At 39.5% G+C, this 27,907-nt stretch overlaps 1 protein-coding gene across 1 annotated transcript; it reads right to left on the reverse strand.

Annotated features, from left to right (window-relative positions):
* slc15a2 (solute carrier family 15 member 2) lies at window positions 1–27,750 on the reverse strand. The gene is made up of 23 exons (XM_084908116.1): window positions 27,639–27,750; window positions 27,448–27,548; window positions 25,788–25,875; window positions 24,442–24,583; window positions 23,953–24,045; window positions 23,486–23,585; window positions 19,188–19,278; window positions 19,029–19,106; window positions 17,979–18,061; window positions 17,719–17,802; window positions 17,524–17,613; window positions 15,252–15,296; window positions 14,929–14,964; window positions 11,547–11,635; window positions 9,774–9,855; window positions 9,314–9,439; window positions 8,681–8,842; window positions 5,042–5,088; window positions 4,783–4,890; window positions 4,405–4,504; window positions 4,183–4,326; window positions 2,795–2,899; window positions 1–2,038 (listed from the first exon to the last, which is right to left on the reverse strand). The coding sequence occupies exons 2-23, from the start codon at window positions 27,454–27,456 to the stop codon at window positions 1,832–1,834; spliced, it is 2,109 nt and encodes a 702-aa protein (XP_084764242.1). The 5' UTR covers window positions 27,457–27,548; window positions 27,639–27,750; the 3' UTR covers window positions 1–1,831.
* Window positions 27,751–27,907: the final 157 nt, after the last annotated feature.

A 27,907-nucleotide genomic window follows, 5' to 3' on the forward strand; every position in this document is an offset into this window, starting at 1 on the left:
TTGACAAGAATACAAGTTTTAATCTGCATTAAAACTTCAAACATCACAAAACAAGTTTATTTACAGAACTTTAGAGGAAAAATCAAAATTATACTTTTCCCTGAATAAAAAAACATCACATATTGTCAAAAAACAAACCACAGGCAAAAAACATCAGTTTCTGCAGGTTTGAAAAAATCACACATACAGCACTTTGCATCATACTTCTTTTTGTTTTTTAACAGCACACTTGTTGATTTGCAAAGATGGCTCTGTGATGATGACGTGTCCCAATGAGCAGCATGAACAGTAGCATGAAATTCTTTCATAATTTTTACTTTTTTTTTCATATCTGTGATTTTTCTGCCTATTCTCAAACAGTCATCAGTAAAAGAAATCATTATGTATGCAAAAACAAAGCTGGATGTTTCTGCACAATTTTAAACTTCCCAACCTGCCAGAAAAACTTCAACGTCAGCAAAGCAGAAACCTTTACAGGGAAATCATTCACAGGTGGATACAAGGACTACAATTGGTACAAATGAATGCAAAAAAGACTTCTTTTTTTTTTTCAGGTGACATAAATAAGACTTTTTGAATGAATAAAAGTGGACTTATTCAATAGATTACTTTTTCAGCTCCTGTATGGATCCCTTATGCTCCTCACTGCTTTCTGACCAAAGGCCCTCAGAAAGCTTTCCTTTCACAGCTGCTTAGATTGTCTCCTATTTAGAAGGTTACTTGTTCACTCCCCAGCTCCTGCAGCGGTGGACGTGCCTGTGGGCGAGATGCTGAACCCCAGGTACCCCTGATGAATCCGTCTAGGTTTACTTGTGTACGTTAAAACTGTGTCTGTGGTTGCAAAGGGAGCCAATCCAAGAACAAAAGAGGATTCAAGCATCGAATATGTGAAAGTCATTTAATCAATGTTAAAAGTCTAAACCTAACTATGTGTGAGTAAAAGGGGAAAACCATTAGCGCTACATGTGACACGTGTCAATACAATCCTTCTATTTTCCCTTGTATAGACTTCTGAAGCAGTTTTGAGGTTATGAGTTATAGTCAAAAGCTGATAAATCAGGACTGAAATCTATCCAGTGGTTGAGGTTCTGTAATGAAACAGCTGCTTTCTAAGATCCAAACAACCAGACTGGAACTTTTTTAAAATTCAAGTGGCTAATGTGACTTTTTTTGTTTCTTCAAAAAAAAAAAAAAAACAGCTCTAGAGGGACAAACTTGTAAATTTGTGTACTTGTATCCAACTACTGAAAGATTGTTTCAGACACTGGCTGCACTACATGCAGACCCTTGAAACTTGTTTGAGAAACTGTTTTGTTTAGTTGTTCAGGTACAAACAGGCAGAAAAACCCTTGTAATTAGAGATCATATCACATCAGACGTTTAGTAATGATGAGCTTTGTTTTCTGGAAATCAAACATCATTGTGATAAAGGCACACAAAGCGAACTGAATGCTTTCTGTCCAATATTTGCACAGCTTGTGATTATCATGAACAGCATTCTGACATGGGGTTAATATGCAACAAATATATACAGTGTAGTATTAACATGCTTTAATAACACTTGATCATTTTGCAGAAATGACTGTTTTGTCTTCCTCGAACATTATTTCATATTTTAAGTTTGATTCAGGAAGTCCTTTCCTTGTAAGATTATAAAGTTTGAAATGGGAGTTTTTCACAACATATGTTAAATGATGTCACGAGTCCTACACTTTAAAACCACAAGAAATCTCCAACAATCACATCTTGGAGTTTCATTTTCACTAAAATAATACCTTCATAAAGCACAAAGCAGCCAAACGTATAATAAGGTGTGACTAATGTCGCGGTATTACATTCTGGTGCTCTTACCCGTTTTGTTCAGTTCTATCTCGTTGTTTTTCTTCTTGAAGTCACTGTCGTCTTCCTCCCTCACTGAGTTTTCCAGGTAAAGCTTCTCCATTTCTTCGGGGTCAACGTAGGTGTAGAAGTGGGCCATGACGGAGAAGATGATGCAGACGCCCAACAGCAGGCAGGCAAACAGCAAGAACTCTATCCACTGAGATAACAGAGACAGTTTAGTGTTTGCTGCATGCGCTCGCGACCGATTCAGTTCATTTGTTGCTCACCAAGACACAGAACCGTTTAGTTGCTGATGTACGTTTTATTTAAGCTGGCGATTTAAAAGAAAACACTTTTGGTACACGCATTGTGGGATAAAAGAGGTGAGAAACGCGCTCCAGTGGATTATAAGATACCCCAAAAACATCTTTTTTTTTTAGTTCATCCTTATCTCTCCATTAAACCTTGTTACAGTGCACAGGTAGCTTTGGTTTATTTCTACTTTATGATACATTGCAATAATGAAACTTTTGTACAAAGCACTTCTTTCTTTTTGTCCATTAGAGTCTGTTTTTATGGCTTTTATTATTTTATGTTACTTTAAAGCGTTTCAGTGTTTTTATCTCTTAAGTATATTGCTTTATGACATCATCTATTAGGCTGCGATGCAGCTTTCTTTCATTCAACAGACACAACAAATTTTGTTCTATGTCTCACTGAATTACAATAACAATTACTTCCTTACCAGTTATTAACACGTTAAGATGTAATTTTCACTAGTTAGGGTTTATACACTATCCGGCCACTTTATTAGGTGCATGTTGCCAGTTGCAGCTGAGTTGCTACAATTAGCTGATTAGATGCTTGATTACTGAGTAGTTGAACCAAATGAAGTGGCCGGTGATTAAAAACCTTTCTTTCTTTTTTGTGTAAGAGTTTAAATGTTTCCCACAATGCCCTTCAAGAGTCATACCTGTTCCAGTCCTGCCCCTTCTGCCACAATCAGCACTATCACATTGCCAAATGCCACCGTGAGCAGCCAGCCAGCCTGCAGCACTGACTTCATGTTGGCTGGAGCCTGGGGGTAAGACAGATGCAGGGTTAAAGAAATAAAGACAGCTGGCAGCCCTGGGACTGTACACATATTTCATTGATTCGTGAAGTAGGAATTTGACATCTTAATAATATGACAGAAACAGATCTGGAGGGGAAATCACTTCCTTGGGCAACGTTCAGTGGATTAAAATTTTAATAGTAAACGCACCGTTTTCTAAGTATTTCTACAGAAAATTCCAATTTCATGGGATCTTTAATAAACAGCTCTTCTAAAAACCTGTGTCTTGTTTATCAGTCTTTAATTTCACAGGTTGCTCTGAAACGCAGCATTCCTCTGACACAGCAAGCTAGTGGATGTCAGCTTTATGGCCATTAAATTGGAATAAAAAGGTAGCTAAATGCTTTACATCATCATACTCTGCTTCAGTAATAATTTCTATTCAAATTGCTTAACAAATTTTATTAGCCCACCTGTCATGAAACCACAAATATTTCCAAAATCTGTCAAAAACATTGGTTTAAAAAACCTTTTTCAACTGAATTCACATTTTTATACCCTAAAACTGAGCTGGCACACTGAGAAGTCAGCAGTAGATTTGAAGTCTTTGTATACTGGTGGATTAACCATTACAGAAACATAAAAAATTATTTTTGTAACTATCAACAAGGTTAATTTAAGGCAGCTGTGGCATAAACTGGGCAGTGGGCTAATACAGCGGTCCCCAACCTTTTTTGCGCTACGGACCGGTTTATGCCCGACAATATTTTCACGGACCGGCCTTTAAGGTGTCGCAGATAAATACAACAAAATAAAACTAGTACCGGTACCGAAAAAGAAGATTTATTCATAACACACGTGAAACAACCCAGAAAAACCAAGCAAATGACAAAAATGATAACAAAATAACGCTAAAAACCGATAAAAACACTGAAAACCATACATTTAACACCCGAACCTCAACTCTCACGGCCCAGTACCAAACGACTCATGGACCGGTACTGGTCCGTGGCCCGGGGGTTGGGGACCGCTGGGCTAATACATTTAAGAGCTACAGTTTTACTCAAATATTAACTGAGTATAAAGCTTCTTGTGTTTGCTAATATGGACAAAAGTGTTGTAAGACAATTTTCCCTTTTTTCCAACCAGATGTATTCCAGTTTGGAGAATTTTCCTGGTTGGAAGCTACTGTCCTTGAAAGCCTTTTTCTTTGAAGCCAAAAAGCTTTCAGTGTTTAATATTCCAAACAAAGATTTTCAGTGGAACAGAGTACAGGTAATCCTGATAGGTAGCGTGTATCACTTCACCTGTGAGTAGGAGAACTCCAGGCCAGTGATGGAGAACATGACCTCTCCAGCAGTGATGAGGATGTACTGTGGGATCTGATAGGCAATGTGCACATTGTTGGCTTTCACATCCTCGATCTTGTGAGGCACAATTTTACCCGCCTCCTGAGAAGGGACACAGAAGGGCTGTAAAACTGCTATGATCTGTGATGACTAAATGAAGTTGTTAGAAAGCATCCTGACCTCTGTGAGAATGACAGTGTAACACGCGCCAAAGTCCAGCAGGCCCAGGTTAAGTGTAGAGGTCTTCCCTGAGTTTGAAATGCAGGTGACATCAGTGTATCTGTCCAGAGGGCAGAAGAGTTACGTGAATTAGAGGAAAAAAATCAAACAGCATGATTTAACTAACAAGATATACATTGATATTAACACTGTTTGTTGCTTTAAACAAAAAAAAAAAATCACAGCTTCAACATTAGGATCTCTTTGGACATGGAATTATGAAAAAAGTGATGTCTCTTGTTTTTGCTTTTTTGTGAGGTTGGGAAAAGCTTAGCAGATATTTGGCATTAGGGCTTTTTCTTCCAGTTTTGACCACCACTTCTCAAAAATCCAACTTACTCGCCCCGCTGCACGGTCTTGTTATGAGTCACATTGTACCCGGAGGACATGTAGAAATTCTTATCTCCCACCGTTACGTTTAAGGCCTCCGGCTGTGTGTTGAGGAACCTGTTAAATATGAACCAGGAGAACTCGTGAGCAAACCTCATTATTCCAGGTTGACCTATATTTTAAAGCAGCAGGGGAACAAGCAGATTCAGATGCTTTACAGCTTAAGCACAAAAGCTTAGCAACAGCCTCGAGGTAAAAAAGGTTTTACCTCAATAATGGATTCCCGTCTTCGTTTTTTGTTATGTGATCTTCTACCTGAAAGATTAAAAAACATCAACACCTGCTATTTGTAATTTATGCCATATTTTCAATTTACACTCAATGGAATTCTTTAGAAACTTGTATAAATATTAATGGAGATTAGCGTTCATAGAGAGTCTGTGTATTTCCTTCAGCTTCTTACAGCTGATTTAGACTTCTGTGGTGAATCTTTGTAGATCCAACGACCTAACCCACTGAGTGCTGGTGCATTATGTGTTCATTGGCTTGTGGTTGTGGCAGCCATGATGGAAACAAATCCTGGGTCGCTCTTTTTGCTTTTTGGTTTTGTTTTTATTCAAACATATTCCACTTCTTTGTAAATTTTCGCTTGAGAATTTCAAGTTTTTGCAATCTCCATGAATTTGCGGACATCTGTGATTCCTTACACTTAGGCTATTAATAATATAATTCCTTATACTGACGTTAATGTTATTATTATTGGCATGCAGATTCACCCCCCCAGACTCAATAAAAGTTTCTACCCACAGGCTGTCAAAGATGCCCTACCTCCACCTTAATTGAAGGTTAACTGTGCTGTTAACATTTCCACTGTGTTTATAAACCATATTTATTATAATGCAACCATCTTACTCAATTTGCACTATCTCTTTAACTTATTCTAATGGAATTTTAATAAATAAAATATGAATTTTAATATAAAAATCTACATGCTGCTTACGGTGAGATGCCTAAATGTCTATCATTGTTCTTGTAAAAGTGACAATAAAGATCTATTCTATTCTGCGCAGTGTTGGGGAGTAACGGAATACATGTACCGCCGTTACGTATTTAAAATACAAAATATGAGTAACTGTATTCCGTTACAGTTACCGTTTAAAAAGGTGGTATTTAGAATACAGTTACTTTGTTGAAATAAATTGATTACACGGCGGTACTTTCCTGTTTCATTTTGTCGCGGGTCAGGACTGTTTGGGTTTTGTTTGACAGCTACGTTCTGTTGTTCCAGGCTGCAGCGTTACGGTTGCCATGGTTACAGGGTGACGCTCTCTCTCTGCGTGTTTCCTGGGTGAGAGAGCGCCTTTTTGTTGTTGTTGTGCTAAGCTAATAGGCAGAATGCTACAGATATAGCTCTAAAGAATGTAGCATCATAGGCAGTGTAGTCCGTGCTGCAGGGAGAATGGACTGCCATACCCGTTATGTGTCTGTGAGCGAGGGAGGGAGAAAAAGGAAAAGTACGAGCTGTCATCGAGCAGAAACGGGAGCTGGAAGCATGTAAATATAATAATAACCACTGCATCCAAGAAGAGTGCCTGACGAGCCCAGTTGTAAGTAAGCTATTAAGACTCGACTGTACACTGTGCTCGTGTTTTCCTCCAAAAACAATAAGTTCCGTTGGAGCAGCCTTTCAACGCCTCTCTCTGTCTCTCGCTAGCAAAGTTGACCCACACAACAAAGTAAAGCTATTTTTCGGCTACGAGCCCTACACGGAACCCAGGTATTAGTCAGAGGTCCATTTACTACGGTTCGGAGCCGCGGACCTTCAGTAATAGTAATAAATCACACAGCAATAGTACATTCACGTAGTTGTAAACAGCATGATAATATATTAAGTAATCCACAGTATTCAGAATACGTTACTCTCATTGAGTAACGTAACGGAATACGTTACAGAATACATTTTGGGGCATGTATTCTGTAATCTGTAATGGAATACATTTTAAAAGTAACCTTCCCAACACTGATTCTGCGTAGGTTTTTAGAATGATCTGTGGTTATGATGTACCTATGGTGCCGATGTATTAATCTCCTGTTACCGAGTCCCACAATAAAACAGCTTAATCTGAATTTCTGCATTTGTATTTTTGCCTTTCTTTACTAACTGACCTCAGTGTGAACCAGGTGGACCAAACTGCTAAGCGGACTTGTCTGCTTAGTGTGTTTATTTAATGTGATCGAGCAGACACGTCTAACTCCACAACCACAAGATGATGGCAACTCTGGGGTTTCTCTTCCATAAAGAGATTTCATTTAAATGGATCATTTCTCTCTGACTCTTCCTCTTCTGTTGCACCTGAAATGTCCAGTTAAATATTTCACGTCCATTCCTGTGGTAATAACTGTTTAAATAAAACTATGACGGTTTAGTCACAAAAAACACTCGTCACTGAAGAATCATTTGCTGTTGTGTTGTAATCTGTCACACTGATGGAAAAATGTATGACAACATTGGCATCGTGTTGGAGATGATGTCAAGATTGTAAAGATGAGCCTTAAATGGCTTTCAGATTGTGCAGTGGGACTAAGAGTAGTTTACAGAGTTTCAGAGAACTTGAATGTGTTCTGACAACATGTTAAATGTGCGCACACGCTGAAATACAGTCATTAAACGATAATGAACAACTTTTTAAAACGTCTAAAAATTTGAATTTGAACCTTGACATCTTTTCCACTGCAAATGATCAAAATAGGTTGTCCTATTATCAAAGGTCCATGATTGATTTTTAATTAAACTGTCTGCTGCAGATGACAGTTTGTCCCGCTTATGTTATAGCTAAATCGTCAGGGGGCTCGGTCTGTGACCCAGCATTTTTGAGATTATGGATTTTCTGTGAATTCTTTGTGTTGGAATGTTTTAGTTTTCTATTATTTAGTATTAATTCATTTATAGCATTGACTGTATGTTTACTTACGTTTGTTTCCATGTTGTCTGGTCCAGGTGTTTAAGTCATGTTTCCTGTTTTATTTTGAAGGTCTTGTGTTCCATGTTCAGTGTGTCTAGTTTTGCTTCCCCTGTGGTGTCATGTTCATTTGTGTCAGCTGTGTTTCCGCTTCCCTCATTACCCTCCTGTGTATTTAAGTCCTCTGTCTCCCTTTGTTCATTGTCAGGTCGTTTGCTTTCTTTCTGTCATGTCTATGGATTTCATGTTTCTCAAGTGTTAGTTTTTCTTCATCCTCATCCTTATGTTCATGTTATTGTTTTCATGCGTAGTTTTAGTTTTTCCAGTTCAACTTAAAGTTTAGTTTTTGCCTCTGTTCGCCTCTGCCTTTTGCTTTTGTGTTTAGTTATCAGCCTGAACAAACGCTCGCTTTTTGTTAAATCCTGTCATCCTGTCTCTCAGTCGTCTGCTTTTCTGTCCGCTCCTCAAACAAACCGCCCTTCCAGCCGTTGACACGAATAATTCAATTTAAAATTTAAATGTTAAGAAAATTCAAGTTGGGAAATGATGACAGGATCTTTTCTCCTCTCTCGTCCACAGTGACGCTCATTCATATTTCTCGGCCAACTATGTTAAATTGAAGGCTCTGCTCTGTATATACCCGTTGCCATGGTGAATCATGGAATCCGAGTTCCGTTGATGATGCCTTTCTCCCGCTACACACGCACATGCTTGACTCACAGTTGAGTTGATTTAACTGGAACAGGAAACTCGGTTTCCCAACACAGAGTTTATGATCAGACTCAGAGTTTGTTGAACCTGCTTTCTGGATCAGAGCGCTGACCTCATGTCGATTTTTTAAAATACTTTTAAAACTAAACTGTACTCATTGCTTATTTAATTCTCAATAGTCAACAGTGTTGGGGAAAAAAAGTGAAGATGTGGTAACAGCTCGTAGGAACACTCACTAATGTGTAGGTGATTCCAGCAGCGTCGGGGTAAATGATGACACTGTAGGCCTTTTTCTCTTCAACCTTCTGGGTAGCCGAAAAGTTTCCTCCATTGACTACAGTGACTTCAAGATTCAGCTCTCCGTTGGACAGTGGAACAGTCTCATAACCAGGAGGGTCCTGAGAGAAGCCAGAGAATTAATGTTTTTAGAAAATTGAATTATAAACTTACTCATTTGCCAGAATGAAGTTATGAAATCTCTTGTTTCTGTAGAACAGCTCAATCAAAGTTAAAATAGCATTTTCACTGTTAACGGCACACTGAGTTTTAGTTTTGTCTTATCTCTCTCTTCTTACATGTATTACTAGTTGAATTCTGTTTATTTATTGTTTCGTACATGTCTGCTTTTTCAAAAGGTACACACACTTCTAATTGCAGCAGGCCAAAGTTAAAGGGGTAAGAAACCTGGAGAACACACACACACTCATACATACGTGGATCTCTGAGTAATGGTCAGCCTACACTCCTGACATTTATGCAAAGAAAAATCCACTGTACATGTGAACGACAGGGAAATGTGGTTTTTAATTCTATTCGCCTTGAGCAACAGTGAAAAGTATGAAAAGTTTAGCCACCTGCACTCTTCTTACCTCAAGGTACTTGATTGACTGTAGAAACAGATTGGTGCCAGGAGCCTTCAGACTGACATCATCTTTAGCAAGGTTGACAACCTGCAAGAGACACTTCCCTGCAGGTGCAGGATTCACCACAGTTTTCTATTAGAGAGAAAAGCAAATCAGAGCACAATGATGGAAAAATATCAGCGAAAACACTTTTTGACCAGTTTAGACAATCACTATGAGATAAAATCAACAACAAAACAGTTAAAGTATAAGATTCATGTGGGTATGCTAGAAAAAGCAAATGTACTTAATATTAGCAAAAAGATACTGTTAAGTTGATATTTTGGCATCCAAACTTTAAAACTGCAAGCTACCATTATGATTATACATCTAAACTGTACACATTCAGGTTTTCCTGGAAACATGAGCAGTAAGGGTTTTGCCGAGTGTGAGTGATGCAATCACTATGATTGCTGCTCATACGTACCACAACGTTCACCTCCACCAGAGTGGCTGCTCCGAAGGCCAGGGCTGCAAACACCATTCCCATGGCCATTTTCCTCAGAGGTCTGAAAACAGAGAGAGTTGGTGCCCAACAGTTAATACCTTTACCTGTTTTTCACTGCTTTTTAAAATATTCTGAAAGCATGGCTTTATCATTTTATCAGAAGGGTTATTTCCACACCAGTGTCCTCCCTGACCAACTTTCTGTCGCATTATTTCCTTGTTATGGCTGTGCATCCCTAAGTCTGGTCCTATTATTAAAAGGGAGTTCTTGTTTCCTATTGTCACCAACTCCTTGCTCATTGGGGATCATCTGATTGTTGGGATACTCTCAGAAGCGTTACGTCACTTGGGTGCAAACTCCAGAAAGTCAAGATCTCCTAAAAAGAAAATTGGTCCACTAAGAATATGATTTGGGAAACTTTGGGGAGTCTAAAATGTTCACATTATCCTGTTTTTGCCAAGCATTTCTATTTTCCTGTGTCTGTATATGGATCATGCAAAATGCTTTTACTGATGTGTGAGCTTGAATTTCTTTCTCAGCTTTGCACGACAAAAAAATATTGGATTGGATGCATTGGTGTAAAGCATGCCACCACTGGACTTTGGAGCAGTGGAGACGTGATCTCTGGAATCACGAGTCACACTTCTCCGTCTGGCAATCCGATGGACGACTCTGAGTTTGGCTCTTACCAGGAGAACAGTACTTGTCTGACTCCAAGTAGGGAGGATTATGGTATGGGGTTGTTTTTCAGCAGCTGGGCTTCACCCCTGAGTTCCAGTAAAGGGAACTCTTAATGCTTCAGCATACTGAGACATTTTGGACAGTTATATATATGCCTATATGTTGTTAGTACAAACGATGGCCTATGGCAGCTTGGATAGGCTGGATGGTAGTAAGAAACATAGTTTTAAATTGCTCTATACAGCGTTATTATATTTTTTTCAAATCAACCTAATACTCTTGAAGGAGAGGCCAGAGGTCAAATGTTACTTGATATTTTAAATCCTTTTACAGTAGTTTCTATATGTCGACATTACACATTTCACTAGAACCACCATCTCTTTATACTTACAAGTTATAAGGTTTTTATGTCAGTTTTTAACTAATAGTTGACCTTGAAGACGTTGGTCGATATAAGTCAAATTTTAATGAATTGTTAATATGACCTCACTCTATACGCTTACAAAGATTTATCAGAAATCATTCAAAACTTTATGAGCTATCGTGCACACAAGTAGAATGAATACACACATGCATGCTAATGCGACCAAAAATGTAATGTGGTGGGGCGTGGTGTGCGGTGCCGTGCAGGGAGGGCGGATGCACCTGCGTGGCATCCTCAATTCCCCATGTTAAAACACGAGGAATCAGGGTTTGGAGAGGGTTGAGAAGTTGTTGTGTGATGCATGTCGAATGAATAAAGATGGCTTTGACTAACACTCTCTGGACCCTGTGAATTTCCCTACCTGAGAAACAAGTATGGAAATTCATATTTACACTGTGAGAAGTACTTTGGAGTCGGGTTTAAAAGTAAATGTTTAACATTCATTAAACATTCATTTGTAAATGAATACCAGCTTTGTGTTTACAGACACTTCCCTCAATCGTTAACTTTCTTTTCTAAGGCATAATCCTGGGAAATATATGTGGAATCACATGCTTCATTTTTTCCATTTTACGAGATTACAAGATGATCCTGAATGAAATAAAGGTGGCAGTACAAAACAAAGCCAAAAAAAATCCACTACTCACGTGATCTTGAGTCCGCAGAGTCTAACGAGCGGATATATGATGAGGTCAAAGATAGGCACAAAGACAAGAATCAGCAGAGCATTCAACATCTAGACAACAAGGGGGAGGAAAATTAGTCTTTTAACGACTCTATAAAAGCTCTGTAGAGTCCATAAAATCATAAATGTTGCGTCAATAAAGAGAGAGATTCTGATTCGGTATTGCTTGTAAAGAGATGGCAGTGAAGAAGAACCATAAAAGTGTTTTCATGAAAATAGCCTCATCACAGCCTTTTCACCCGAAAGACAAAACACCAAAACACAGACTTAACAATGTGGTGTATGCTGTACAGTGCAGCGAGGAATGCCCAGACCTCTACATTGGAGAGACCAAACAGCCACTTCACAAGCGCATGGCACAACATAGAAGAGCCACCTCCACAGGACAAGACTCAGCAGTCCATCTGCATCTTAAGGATAAAGGACACTCTTTCGAGGATGCCAATGTTCACATTTTGGACAGAGGAGACAGATGGTGTGAAAGAGGAGTGAAAGAAGCCATCTATGTCCACTGTGAGCGACCATCTTTGAACAGAGGCGGGGGTTTACGACACCAACTCTCTGCCATCTATAATCCAGTTTTGAGATCCCTTCCCAGACGCCTTAAAGCCCACTCACATCCTGGGCCATCTGACCTCAGGAATTCGCATGATAAGGTGGGGCCAGGTTTCACAATGAACACACCCGAAACTCTGGCTGATTGGGACCCACACCCAGTTTCACACCTTGGCTCAGGCGATTAGAGGATCATCAGGGGGTCCTTTTGTCCCTCTGTGGGGGGATACTCCCACTAGGTTTATATCTGGGACTCTCCACCATTTGACCTTAGAACTGAAGAAGCTTCTCGGATGAGAGGTGAAACGTCTTCAAGTAAACTTAAAGAAGTCCAGACGCTTTTCTTTGCAAGCTCCTTTGACTACGATGACCTGGATGACTGAGAACCTTCACAGACATCACAGCCTAGTCAAACATTGGTCTTCATTAGTGAGGGGACTTGAGAGATGCTTCTTTTCACTGGATGTTTAAAATCTGTGCCTTAGATTAGCTGGTAGGTTCTGCATTAGAAATATATAACAGTTGTGCAGGACACTCCATCAATTATGGTGCTGTATTCAAGCACACTGGCTTTGAAACCTAACAGAGACTACGAGGGAGTGACTTTAAGAGAGTCCCAGGTTGTTTATATCAGAACAACATGAAGCTCTTTTTTATGCTTAGTCTTTAAATCGTAAAGCTTAAAAACACAGTAACCATTAACACTTTATGGTCAAGTTGTGTAATGCTCTTTACTGGCATAAGTGAAGCTGCAATGCAAGGCTCACATGGTAAGCCTCACTCATGACATCCACAGTGCCTGCTGACACTGGAGATAAAAAGAAACATTTTATTTTTTCCTGATGGCTTTGGTTTATTTTTGACTGTAATGACAGTGTGGCTTTTAACTTTATGCAAGTTTTTGTAACTAGTTTGTAGTTTAAACTACTAATGGTTTAGCAATGCAAACTACAATCACTTTCAACCATAAATTTTGACTATGAACTTCAACACCACACGCCCATTTCAGCAGCTCGTTTATTTATCCATTCGATGATATTTTCTAATTTTTCATATTGCCTAAGCACCACCGTCTATATTTAAGCATCTGACACCTTTATACAACCAAATTCTGAAACTAATGGATAAAAGTCCAGTTCAGTGGATAAGGGACGAACTATAAACTCTAAATGCAGCACATCAATTTCATGCTCTGTATTGGAAATATGTCAAACGGTGTTGTCCCTTTTAAATAAATAAATAGAAAAAAATTGAGTCTGGCATTTATCCAGTGACCATAAAGGCTGCCATGACCAATGGTCAAGTGCAGATTAACATGTCACCGTCTTTTACTGCTTTTCTTAGCAGGAAAAAACTGTGACTGTAACTATGACATGATAAACTGCCACAAACAAAAACGAGGAGGAGACACTAATCACATACATTCATGTGAAAATAAAGTTTTCACAGCTCTCTATGAAGTCCTGAGAAAAGCTAAGTCCACCCCATGATTCAGTAGTATGCAGAACCACCTTTAGTAATGGTTTTCTGTACTTTATCAGCCTCTCATCATTAACACAACATTGTGGGTGAATTTTGGAGGACTCTTCTTTACAGTGTTGTTTCCATTTATTGAGGTTTGTGGGCATTATTTTTTGCAGAACTCTCATTTAAGGTTCCACCACAGTCATTTCAATCGGGTTGACGGGACCATTTCAACACATTGATTCTTTTCTTTTTCAGTCATTCTGCTGTGCTTGGGGTCATTGTGCTGTTACATGGGCCATTTTGGGCCAAGCTTTAACTGTTAGGGTGATGGCCTCATATTTCACTCTGGAATACTTTGGTATACACAGGAGTTCATGGCTGACTCAGTGACTGCAAGGTGTCCAAGTCCTGTGGCTGGAAAACAAGCCAAAATCATCACCCCACCATCAACATAGTTCGAATGAAGTGTTTGTCCCTTTTTTAAAATCTTCACCAAACATGGAGCTATGCATTACTTCCACTATCCAAAGGACATTGCTCCATTGTTCTTGAGTTTTCTCCAGATGCAACTTTGCAAACCTAAGTCATGTTGCCATTTTCCTGGCCACCTTTACAAACAAGCCAGCACTGTGATGAACTTTAGCATCTAGCATGCTAACTAGCATGCTAACAGACTCCATGCAAACAGAGTCAGAAATGTAGCTCTTGGATTTTCCACTCCTGGGAAGGCTGTGGTATTGTGTTAACAGAGCTCCAGAGCAGCAAACTGCCAACACTTGTTCACACTTGTTCATGATGAATTAAGTGCATTTGATTAGCAGCACCTGGCTGCTGTTTATCCTCTTAATATCTATAGAAACTGTAAGGGTGTACTTAGTTTTTCAGGGGACTGCATAGAGCACCTTGAAATGTTTTTAAAAAGCCACAATACATTAAAATATCTATCATTCTTACTGAAATTCAAATATGCTGATCAGCCAGAAAAGCATGTTTAACAGTTGTCAGCAGTTTACAATTTGCCCAGTGATAAATAAAATACTGAATCCTTGCAATATACAGTAAATTTAACTTAACCCATTTCCAAAGGTAAAAATTAGCATTGAAGCACAGTGTGTTCGCTTGCTAAACCATTGGAAAACTACTTTGGGTCATATACATACACATATATCAGTACTGTTACAAGTATATGCTAAGAAATCTGCATCCATCACAATCATTTTCTGCTTTTCTCTGGACTTTCTGCCGTTCTTTATTGCTTTTTTAGATTAGCAGAGACTGCGCACAATTTGCATCCCAGCAAGAGCCAAATAAGCTGCACATACCTGCATTTGGTCAGGCTTAATAGCGAAGGAGTTTCCCTATAATAAAAGAAGACAAAGACAGGAGAGACACTTAAACTTTATCTTTATAAATCTAAACTTGATGAGTTGATGATTTTTTGACTTGATAACGAGCCATAAACAATGTTATTTACTAGAATAAAATGATAAATTGCAGCAACACCCTAACAAAGAAAAGCTCTCTTCTAAAGACCTGTCTGTGATATCAGATGCTAATCTAAACCAGCCCACTGATAACAATGTGAAAATACAGCATCAGCTTTTTAACATCTTGACACCATTGCTTCACGTAAGTAAGGTCTTACAAAAGCCAGGTTCATCCTCGTGGCTTGAAGTGTCCAGCGGGAACCCTGCAATAAAGAAAAGACGCCATCTGTTACTGTCAAATTTGTTTAAGGCACAGCAGATGGGATTTCCTCATTTTCCCTGGAAGGGACAATAATAATAATAAAGGGATAGTGTATTTCTGACATCTCCTCTAAGAAATCAGTTTTAAATCAGTTGAATTACAGGAAGAAACGGATACAGGAGGAAAGAGAAACAGGAATGTTGAATGTGGCTTTGAGGTTTTTCTATAATCAGATGGTTGTGTTGACTGTTGGTCAGAGGAGAACATAACAGACACTTATGGGATTTTGCAAGAAAGTTTCGCCACAAGACCTTGATCTTGTGCTGACACAGAATGCAGTCTGTCCAAGTAGGAAGGGAACTGAGGCAAGTTTTTCTTTTTGATTAAAAAGTAAGTAAAAGCTGTGACTGTAAATGTTGCTTAAACTGGAAATAAAGGCCTGAGTACAACAGTGGAACACAATTTAAATAATACTTAAGAATATTTAATCATTAGTTATTATTAATGATTGGCTGTCTTCCACAGTGTGTTTTTTTGTCCTGTCTTCCTCCCCTCACCCCCAACCGGTCACGGTAGATAGTCTCCCTGAGCCAGAGGGTTCTTCCTGTTAAAAGGGAGGTTTTCCTTCCCACTGTCACCAAGTGCTCCTTCACAGGGAGTCGTCTTATTGGTGGGGGGTTTCTTTTTATTATTGTAGGGTCTTTACCTTACAATGCAGGCGACTGTTGTTGTGATTCGTCGATATATAAATAAAACCGAATTGAACTGATGTGCTAATCACATTCCTAGAGCTTATTTTCATTGGCCATTTAACTTTAGTACATGGTGTATAAAGTATGGGGTTTGGATACATAATGCAGAGCAGCTCATTGTGAAGGTTCATATGTCTTTTTCCCAACCAAAAATCACTCTTCCCTCTCAATCTCATTCAAAACACACGAGTTCAGACTAACAAAATCAAAAACAAAAGACTGCATCACTGCCAACCTCACTACGATTCACTGGCTACCTGATTCATCACAGCTGATTTAAATGCCTAAATGACATCAACATGTCTTGAAATTCTCTAGAGGCCTGGTAATGAACTAATCATGTGATTCCGGTGTGTTGACCCAGGGTGACATCTAAAACCTGCAGGACACCGGCCCTTGAGACCTGGAGTTCTCCACCCCTGTTTTAAAGTCTTCCATGGTCTTGCTGCTACCTACTGTCATGGTTCTGGGTTTTAAACCCAAGGTTTTGCATTTTTGGACAGTTGTTTTTAAGCTTTTAGTAATGTCATCGAAGGTGTGTTGGTATGTAGTACTGTTTTACATTCTGATCTCTTGCGTAATCTAGCCTTCCCCGTATCCTTTTGTGTCTTGATAAGCCTTGATAAGCCTGTCTTGATAGTGGTTACTTCTTTAGTGACTTCCTTTTTTTATTTCAATACTCTGTGTCTACCCTTGTGTCTCACTCCCCTCAGCTCCACACATGCCTGCGCCTCTCTGAAACTGATTCAGCCGGAGGTCTCTTCCTGTTAAAAGGGAGTTTTTCCTTCCCACTGTTGCCAAGTGCTTTGTTCGTCTGGTTGTTGGGGTTTCATCTATATTATTGTAGGTACCAACAGTTGCCTTCACAGGCACAGAAACATGTATTTAGTTTTACTTCACTTTGAAAGTTTTGGCTATTTCCCCACCTGTTCCCTCTCCCCTTACTGTCTTGTTTATATGTTGTCTCAGACTCCTCTTGTCCTTAATTGCATTGTTCACATATCTGGCATTTAGATTTTATTGTCCTATTCTGTAATTGTTTGGATTCTGTTTATTTCATTGAACTTGCAGCATTAAAAGATGATTTTTGACTTTATTTCCTGTGTCCTGAGTCTTGCATTCGGGGCCGCAAAACGCAGTGGTTCACAACACCTACATCACAGATTTACTCGCACCTCAGACACATTTTATCTGTTCCTGCACGCTCATTACAGAAGGACATTTTGTGTTAGAGCTGTGGATTTCTCCAGCAACTACCTTTAAATTGGTAAATAAATTCATTCATTCTTATAAATGTATTTATTTATCTTACCTGTTATAATATTCACACTGTTAAGGTTTAATGTCTTCTGTTTTCGGTTATTTTATTTGTGTGTAGTTGTCTTTTTGATTTTGGATTATGACTTGTTATTGCATTATGTAAAAGTAACTCTGTTTTACAAGTTAAGTTTATTATTATTTATTATTTTGTCTTACCTGCTGATCAAAGAGAGCCCAGAACATTGGGAGCGGGATGTAGAGCACCAGAACTCGCAAAACCATCTTTATCTCCTGAATCAGACGCATCTGTAAAATAAAACACGCGCGCGCAAACAAACACACACTGGTTAGATGACTTTTAAAAAACTTCTACGCATCAATGAATTAATAGAAGGAGTTCGCTGACGTTACCGAGTACTTCTCCTCAGCCCAGTCCAACCAGTGCTGTCTCGGTGGGTCATGTTTTGATTTGTTCCAACGATTTTTAAGTGCAAACTGTAGGCCAATGGTAAATAATTGGAATGAAAATGGAGTGTGTACAACACAGACAGAAACCCCGAAGTGTGAAATTCATATCTTTCTTAATGATTCTTGACAGTAAAAAGCAGTAAATCAATGTGCTTGCACTTCAGCTCTCAGATAAGTCGAGGGAGAAGTATGGGATTACTCACCCCGATGCAATTGCAGACTTCCCAAAGGACGTTTCCCTGGGGAGGAGTTCTTTTGTACAGACTGCTGCCAGCAATGAAGACAACTGTGTGCGATAAATAAAGAGTCAGACTGGACTTGTTTGAGTGAAGATCACAGCGAGTGATTGCCTTGATGTCAGAACAACCAAAATAATACTGAGTACCTATTTAAGGATGGTTTGTCCTCTCACAGCTGCTAATGAAGGCTTTGGGGTAATAAAACCTACCATGTTGTAAACGTGCTTCAGGCTTTTAGCACTAAAGCTCCTCCTCTGCTTCACCCTCACTGCGATCTGTCTGTGACCTCTCAAGAATTAAATCACAGTTTGTTTTCAAAGCGAGGGTTCAGTTAAGCATGAATCCCATAAGGATCAGGGGTGACGGGGACCGAGAGGCAGAGACAACTGACTGTCAGGACAAATGTGGATGGGTCTTGATCGAGTGTAAGGCCGGCTCGTGAAAACGCAAGCTCAGCATGCTGATCACAGCCTGGAATAAAGCTCAGATCTCGAAATGCGACTGGCAGGTTTGAAAATAGGTCAACATTTTCATATTGCAGCATCGGATATCATAAGCACACATACTGCATTTAGCAACACGTTGCTAAAAACATGGAACTGAAGATTCTAATCGAAGAAGGACAACATGTAAGTTCAGTCCCTATTAGTGGCACTATTTTCATGCCTAAATACTGAGTTTGTGAAAAAGTTGATTAAAGCATTTCAAAAACAGCAGAAAGGGCTGTGTAAAAAAAACTGTGGACAATGTAGGGACTTGGGACTTGATTTTACAAGATTTTCTTGCCACAGCAGAGGTTTGTGCTATGGCTCAAATAAAAAGGTCAGTTTTTCAGGGAGCTGACCGTGTTTTGTATTTTTTTTCCCTGAAATAATTCTGTTATTGTGCACAAACAGAAATAATGTATGCTTCCCAAGGAAAACTGTCAAGTTAGAAATGTTATGTTGAAAAATCCCTTGCTCTGTTTAAAAAGCACTTGGAGAAAACTCTGTAAATGTTGAGGTGGAAACTCACCTAAAGCCACAACCATCAGGGCTGCAGGAACCCCAAAGGCCAAAGCATAACAGTCTCCACCAAAACACTTCACGTCACCTGCAGGAGTGGTGTGTGTTATTAACACAGTGGACCTCACTGGATATAATGTAACATGTAAAACTACGACTATGTGCTCACCTCTCAATATGGGTGTAATAATAGTCGACAGGAAGCTGCCAGCATTGATTGACATGTAGAAAATAGAGAAGAACTTCTGCCTCTCTGTGGTCTAGAAGGGATCAAAAACATAATCACTTACTGAGTTTAACATTGCTACAACAACTCCACATGACCACTGTTGTGTTAAAGAGTGTATAAGCCTTCAGATGAGTTTTTGGATATGTCCTAAACACTGTTTGGACATCAATAACACCGAGTAAATCTAGCACTGCAGTTTAAAGTATTATTTTTACACAGTAACAAAGCAGTTAATTCAATTCAATTCAATTCAATTTTATTTATATAGCGCCAAATCACAACAAAAGTCGCCTCAAGGCGCTTCATAGATACAGAGAAAAACCCAACAATCATATGACCCCCTATGAGCAAGCACTTTGGCGACAGTGGGAAGGAAAAACTCCCTTTTAACAGGAAGAAACCTCCGGCAGAACCAGGCTCAGGGAGGGGCGGCCATCTGCTGCGACCGGTTGGGGTGATAGAAGGAAGACAGGATAAAAGACATGCTGTGGAAGAGAGACAGAGGTTAATAACAGATATGATTCAATGCAGAGAGGTCTATTAATACATAGTGAGTGAGAAAGGTGACTGGAAAGGAAAAACTCAATCCATCATGGGAATCCCCCGGCAGCCTACGTCTATTGCAGCATAACTAAGGGAGGATTCAGGGTCACCTGGTCCAGCCCTAACTATATGCTTTAGCAAAAAGGAAAGTTTTAAGCCTAATCTTAAAAGTAGAGATAGTGTCTGTCTCCCGAATCCAAACTGGAAGCTGGTTCCACAGAAGAGGGGCCTGAAAACTGAAGGCTCTGCCTCCCATTCTACTTTTAAATACTCTAGGAACAACAAGTAGGCCTGCAGAGCGAGAGCGAAGTGCTCTAATAGGGTGATATGGTACTACAAGGTCATTAAGATAAGATGGGGCCTGATTGTTTAAAACCTTGTATGTGAGGAGCAGGATTTTGAATTCAATTCTGGACTTAACAGGAAGCCAATGAAGGGAAGCCAAAACAGGAGAAATATGCTCTCTCCTTCTAGTCCCTGTCAGTACTCTTGCTGCAGCATTTTGGATTAGCTGAAGGCTTTTCAGTGAGTTTTTTGGACATCCTGATAATAATGAATTACAGTAGTCCAGCCTGGAAGTAATAAATGCATGAACTAGTTTTTCAGCGTCACTCTGAGACAGGATATTTCTAATTTTAGAGATGTTGCGCAAATGGAAGAAAGCAGTCTTACATATTTGTTTAATATGTGCGTTGAAGGACATGTCCTGGTCAAAAATGACTCCAAGGTTCCTCACAGCGTTACTGGAGGCCAAGGTAATGCCATCCAGAGTATGAATCTGGTTAGATACCATATTTCTAAGATTTTCAGGGCCGAGTACAATAACCTCAGTTTTATCTGAATTAAGAAGCAGAAAGTTAGCGGCCATCCAGGTCTTTATGTCTTTAAGACATTCCTGCAGTTTAACTAATTGGTGTGTGTTATCTGGCTTCATGGACAGATAGAGCTGGGTGTCATCGGCATAGCAGTGAAAATGTATGCTATGTCTTCTAATGATGCTGCCTAAGGGAAGCATGTATAATGTAAACAGAATTGGTCCTAGCACTGAACCCTGTGGAACTCCATAATTAACCTCAGTGTGTGAAGAGGACTCTCCATTTACATGCACAAATTGGAGTCTATTAGATAGATATGATACAAACCACTGCAGTGCAGTACCTGTAATACCTACAGCATGTTCTAATCGCTCTAATAGGATATTATGGTCAACAGTATCGAACGCTGCACTGAGGTCTAGCAGGACAAGCACAGAGATGAGTCCACTGTCAGAGGCCATAAGAAGATCATTTGTAACCTTCACTAAAGCTGTTTCTGTGCTGTGATGAGCTCTGAAACCTGACTGAAACTCTTCAAATAAACCATTCCTCTGCAGATGATCTGTTAGCTGTTTGACAACTACTCTTTCAAGGATGTTTGATATGAAAGGAAGGTTGGAGATTGGCCTATAATTAGCTAAGACTGCTGGGTCTAGAGATGGCTTTTTGAGTAAAGGTTTAACTACAGCCAGCTTGAAGGCCTGTGGTACATAGCCGATTATTAGAGATAGGTTGATCATATTTAAGATCGAAGAATTAATTAATGGCAGGACTTCTTTGAGCAGTTTTGTAGGAATGGGGTCTAAAAGACACGTTGATGGTTTGGAGGAAGTAATTATTGAAGTTAACTCAGAAAGATCAATTGGAGAAAAAGAGTCTAACTTAACATCAATGGTACTAAGAGTAGCTGTAGATAATATTACATCTGTGGGATGATTACTGGTAATTTTTTCTCTAATGATAAAAATTTTATTTGTGAAGAAGTTCATGAAGTCATTACTAGTTAACGTTAAAGGGATGGTTGGCTCAACAGAGCTCTGACTGTTTGTCAGCCTGGCTACAGTGCTGAAGAGAAACCTGGGGTTGTTCTTATTTTCTTCAATCAGTGATGAATAGTAAGATGTTCTGGCTTTGCTGAGGGCTTTCTTATAAAGCAGCAAACTATTTCTCCAGGCTAAATGATGATCCTCTAAATTTGTGACACGCCATTTCCTCTCCAGATTACGAGTCATCTGCTTTAGGGTACGTGTTTGAGAATTATACCACGGAGTCAGGTACTTCTGATTAGAGACGTTAGTTTTCACTGGAGCTACAGTATCCAGAGTCGTACGTAGTGAGGAGGTGAAATTATTAACAAGATAATCGACCTCTGTTGGGGTAGCGTTCAGATAGCTGCTCTGCTCTGTGTTGGTACAGGGCATTGAAGATGATAACAGTGGGTGGATTATATTCTTAAACTTAGTTACAGCGCTTTCAGAAAGCCATCTACTTTGATAAAATCTACTCTCCACCGCTGTGTAATCAATTATTGTAAATGTAAATGTTATCAGGAAATGATCAGACAGGAGAGGGTTTTCAGGAAACACTGTTAAATGTTCAGTTTCTATGCCATATGTTAAAACAAGATCTAGAGTGTGATTAAAGTGGTGGGTGGGTTCTTTTACATTTTGAGAGAAGCCAATTGAGTCTAATAACAGACTAAATGCCATGTTGAGGCTGTCATTTTTAGCATCTACATGGATGTTAAAATCACCCACAATAATTATTTTATTTGAGCTCAGAACTAAATTAGATATAAAGTCTGAGAAATCAGACAGAAACTCTGTGTAAGGCCCAGGTGGACGATAGATGATAACAAGTAAGACTGGTTTCTGAGTTTCACAGCTGGGGTGGACAATGTTAAGCATCAGGCTTTCAAATGAATTAAAAGTCTGTCTTGGTCTTTCATTAATTAATAGGCTGGTGTGAAAAATTGCTGCCACACCGCCCCCTCGGCCTGTGCTTCGAGGTTTCTGGTAGTTAGAATGACTCGGGGGTGTTGATTCATTTAAACTAACATAATCATCCTGCTGCAACCAGGTTTCTGTAAGGCAGAGTAAATCAATTTGTTGATCAATTATTAAGTCATGTACTAACAGAGACTTGGAGGAGAGAGACCTAATATTTAATAATCCACATTTCACTGTTTTACTCTTTGGTTCAGATGTGGATACTGTATTGTTCTTTCTTTGTAATTGTTTATGTTTAAGTTGTTTGTTGCTGGTTTTTAGTTTGTTTTTTGTCTTTTTGGAAGCTGACACAGTCTCTATGGAGATGGGTTTTTGGGGGGGTAGCAGGAGGAGAGAAGCTGCAGAGAGGCGTGTAAGACTGCAACTCTGCTTCCTGGTCCCAACTCTGGATAGTCATATTTTGGGGGGTTTAATAAATTTGTCCATATTTCTAGAAATGAGAGCTGCTCCATCCAAAGTGGGATGGATGCCGTCTCTCCTAACAAGACCAGGTTTCCTCCAGAAGGTTTGCCAATTATCTATGAAGCCCACATCGTTTCTGGGACACCACTCAGACAGCCAGCAATTTAAGGAGAACATGCGGCTAAACATGTCAGTCCTGGTCTGATTGGGGAGGGGACCAGAGAAAACTACAGAGTCCGACATTAGCGAGCAACTGCCAATTCCTACATGCCACAGATAACTTCTGAGAAGTATGTGTGGCTCAGTACCTAATGTTTGATGATGGGCAGGTAGTTATCACTAAGCTGCGCCTCAAAAAAAGCGTTATATAAAAGTTATCAGATAGCTGGGATTGGTTTCTGATAAACTTGTTTCCTTGGTGTACCGATAAAAATAATACAAATACGTCCACAAACTAAAGAAGGCTTACATGTTCCTCGTCAAACTGGTCACCTCCGAACGCCGCCACGCAGGGTTTGATCCCTCCGGTGCCCAAAGCTATGAGTATCAGACCTGATATGGACAGAGCACTGTAGGACACACGGACACAAAACACAAACAAACTGCTGATTCAAACTACAACACAGTGTATATTAATGACAGTACAGTGCTGAAAAGAAAGAAGAGATTGGATGAATGGCACTCAAAGAATCGCTGAGTGAAAACTATGGGAAACTGTATGGCATTGGGAACTGTGATGGGCATCAGTTTATCAATGACATGACGTTCATGGACCAAAAAAATAATTTTATCCTGATTCAAAACTTTTGAAATCAATGCTCAAATTCCTTCAGTGCAATAAGGATTATTAATTATTACACCTCCTCACCTCTTCCTCTTCTAACAGTGCTGGGCTGTGATTGTGCAGAGTGATAGAATTAGCTCATGACAACTCACATGTGCAATTCGGTGCTTCCCACGGTGGGAATGGCTCCAACCGACTTGACCACATGGCCGATCACATATACAATGGACAGGTAGATGATGGTCCTGTGGGGAGCAAGCTGTGATTATGTACAGGGCATTCAGGCCTTCTTCAAAATCTCTATGTGTGCTCAGAATGATTCATCTCCAGTAGCAGGCAACGTCAGGCAAAGCTAGCAGCTTAAAAGCAGATGATGAAATACTGCACATGCATAAAATGTGTCTGTTTCCACCACTGAAAAATACATTTTTTGCTAGCTATAAGTCAAGATTTCGAGCTATGAAGTGAGACGTTTTGAGATAAAAACCCAAATTTTTGACTTATCGATGGCAACAAATGTTTGTTTTTTCCAGTGGCAGAAGCTTAGAATGTATCCACATAACATGAACACAGTTTGCACAATGTATTTTTGTTATTTGCTTGAATCCACACTTTAGTGCATTTACAGCTGAGAGACTCACTTGTATTTTCCGAGCCAGGAGTCAGCAATGAAAGCTCCCAGTATGGGTGTGAAGTAGCAGAGGCCGCTGAAAGCATGGTAGACAGCAGTGGAGAGGTCCTTGTCCCATTTCAGGTAGGTGAGGAAATAGAGTGTCAGCAATGCTGTGATCACACACACACACGAGCAAGCATAAGCTGTGAATCAGCTCACAGGATGGAGAAGCCCAAGCCCACACCTAAACACCACAATACATCGTAAGCCTTCAACATGAACTGTCATATTCTAAAAGTATTATTGCACTCAGAATCCTTTCAGCGAATCCTCCGCAGTTCATGAATTCAACAATACCACATGATTATATTCCGTTATAAGATATTTTTTTTAAGCTGGTTAAACCATCACATTAAATAATGTAATCCTGACACAACCTCTGTGTTTTGGTGGCTCATCCTGCACAGCCAAACATCGGTGACACCCACTGTGCTTACATTTAAGCTTAGACGATCCACAAGTAAACATTCTGGGTTTGAGTTTGTCATTCAGGTAAGCTAAGGCATTTTAACCTAAAACCAAAAAGCTGTGGGACATTTTCTTAATAAATAAGCCATAACAGACACGAGAGTCGCTTGGGAAAGTTCAAGATGAACCTTGTGTGCTGCAAAACTCACACTGTTAACTAAGCAACATCTTCATTCAAAACAGACGTCCTAGCTTTTCCCGAGTACTCAACTACATCTCTTCATCTCCGTCAGCAGATGGCATTTCCTGGCTGACTGCAGTTGTGCTAGCTTGTAGCTCTTAAATTACCGTAGAGGCCACCAGAATAAATCCAAAACAACTTGGTTATTCTGATGGTTACAGAATATCAGTAATCCATTATTTTCAAACCACTTACCTCTCTGATGCGATCTCTCTTCTTTTATTCATTAGTAAAATTAATACCGTTGGTATTTTTACTAAAGACTGAAATAAATGAGATATTTGGGGTCTATTTTTTAATATTCTCTCACATTTTAGAGACAGTATAATTAAATAAAACCCCCGAGTCTTAAATTCACTCGGATTGAGGAGAAATTTCAGTAGCTGAAACTGTGGACACAGTGCATCAGCTTAAAACTGCAGGAAATTGCGTGGTGTATTTACATGTGTGTTTGTGTGTGATCCAGCTGAAGTAAATCTGTCACTTGTGGAGATAAGTGAGGTCGTGTGAGGGAACAAGAGAAACCTTATTTGTTGCCTCTCTATTATATTGCCCCAGTAATACTCATAATCTGTAATGTTTTCTGTGAATCTAGAAAACCTTGCTTTTATTTAGGCTTTATATAGATTTGCACTGTAATATTGCCCAGGCATTTATTTGCATACCTTTCATGCCATAGTAGGAGAAGCGTTCGCAGAATTCATTCACCACTATGAAGCAGATGCTGACTGGGTAATTGGTCCCAAAAAATTTCTAAAAGAAGCAAAATGTATTAACAGAACAAAGTTCAGCACTTTTTAAAGAGTACACATTATTCTCCAAACAATCACACCAAAGTAAAAGCACATCCAGAATCCACTATCTAATCTTTTTCCCCCACCTTTGTCAAATATAAACAATAACTGGCAGGTTCAGTGAACAGTTTTATTTTCTGACAGAGAATACTCTGACATGAAAAGAGAGGAATGTAGCTGATATATTCTTCCTGTTAGTCAATCTCACAAGATACTGAAGTTAATCATTACGCAAAAATAGAAGTTTTATAGGTTTAAAGCTTTAATGAGACCAGGCTCAGTTAAAATGAAGAAAAATATCCATCGCTTGAGTTCTGAGTGGATTTTTCTGGAGTGGATGTTTAGTATTCAACTAAACACCGTGTGGGATGTTTTGATTAACAATGATCTGCAACTATACGCTGTTGCTTTAGTGCATTTTGACAATTTAGGCCATCTGTCAGGTCGTATCATTCACATCAGCTGTAGCCCTGGTATGTAAAGGTATGATTCATGTACTTACAGCTCTATACAAACTGTCTACAAGCAGTAAAACACTTTGCACAACCGGCTGCTAAAAATGGAGGCTTCTGTAGAATTTTACTGGTAATGATGTGCTCACTGATCTGGAGCTGGATGTAATTAATATGAGGTCAGTGTTTTAATCATCATCAACATCATCATCATCATAGGTCCATGGCCTCATTCAGTGAGCTTTAGGCAGTCAGTGAGTCACAGTCACTCCAGTGTATACAAGCAGATAAACACTTACTAGGAGTAGTTAGACTTGCGCGTCCCTACTTGGTAATGTTTCTTTTTTTTAATTGCTAAGACTTAATTTAAGGGTTTGTTTACCAAATGTACAGCGAACATATTTACTCCCATCCCCATGTCAGTTTTGGTGTCATTTAATTTCAATTAATCAAAGCATGAAAACATGTCCATTCAATTTCAACATGAGTCCATTCAATTTGCCTCTGATATATAATTTTACCTCGCTGTATCAACAGTTTTCTACAACTGAGGAAAATCAAAGCGTGGTAGATATTGTCCATTTTCTGCATGATACCCCTGGAGATTAAACAAATCTGTACAGTAAGCATATTAAAAATGATCCATTATTGGATTTGCTATCTCCAAAAACATAATCGCTCAGGCCACATGTGGCACCAGCTTTCTCCAAGCAGCAGTTAGTGTGGGTTTACTTTTAGAGGGGAGGGGGTGCCTGTTGCATCATCTTACCAATAATAATTTAGCATAGAGCTTCAGTGAGAGCTTGGTCTCAAAGCAGACTTCCCTCTGTCTCTTTAGCCCACTTCTGCATGCTTCGCATACACGTCAACAACACATCTTTGCGTGTTTTATTTCCACAGACGTGGAAGTTGTACGCGTTCCAACCCGCGTACAACTTTTCTTTTTTCTTGTTTTTCTTTTTTTTGTTTTCTTTTCTTTTACTACGCATCTTTGCGTGGTAAAAATCAGAGACGCACAACAAAACTAACTGAGCAACTCAGCGCATGATCCGCAAAACATCACAAAACAGCACGTTTACCTTTCCCATGTTGTCGTTTTAGATGAGAGAGTTTAGGATCTTTACGGCAGCACCGGGAGCTCCTGACTGTCATCCAAGTCCGTCCCACTCCGTTCCGCTCTCTGAAGGCACAGATGCAAAAACCTCGGACACTTACACTCTTAAAGCACACTCAAAGTTAATATTCCACCACAGAACACTGGACTTGTCACCTCAGGAAAAGTAGCGAGCCTCCGTACTTCGGTCTTTTGTGAAATATTAAAAAGGAGGTAGCAGATGAGTGTTTATATATGCGTATATTTACAACGCCTTTCACTCCCTTTTTTTGGGGGGGGGGGGGCGCAAGTTGCAGTGAAGCGGGATCTACTTGTACAATAGAGTCGTTGTTGCACTCAGCCGCAGACCTGACTGTGGGATGGATGTGCGGGTCAAAGCGCATATCTCTGGTTGGATGACTTCGAGTGTATCATTTATTTATTTT

Source organism: Perissodus microlepis, chromosome 16, assembly GCF_051167445.1.
Source record: "Perissodus microlepis isolate ML-2025 ecotype Zambia chromosome 16, ASM5116744v1, whole genome shotgun sequence".
NCBI classification, from domain to species: domain Eukaryota; kingdom Metazoa; phylum Chordata; class Actinopteri; order Cichliformes; family Cichlidae; genus Perissodus; species Perissodus microlepis.

Excerpts from the sequence above, each read along its gene's own strand:
- slc15a2 (XM_084908116.1), bottom strand. Across the intron at positions 11,636-14,928 it reads TTAAGCCTGACCAAATGCAG|ATGTTGAATGCTCTGCTGAT; the intron begins GTATGTGCAGCT and ends CTTGTTGTCTAG. Across the intron at positions 4,327-4,404 it reads ACACTGTCATTCTCACAGAG|GAGGCGGGTAAAATTGTGCC; the intron begins GTCAGGATGCTT and ends GTCCCTTCTCAG.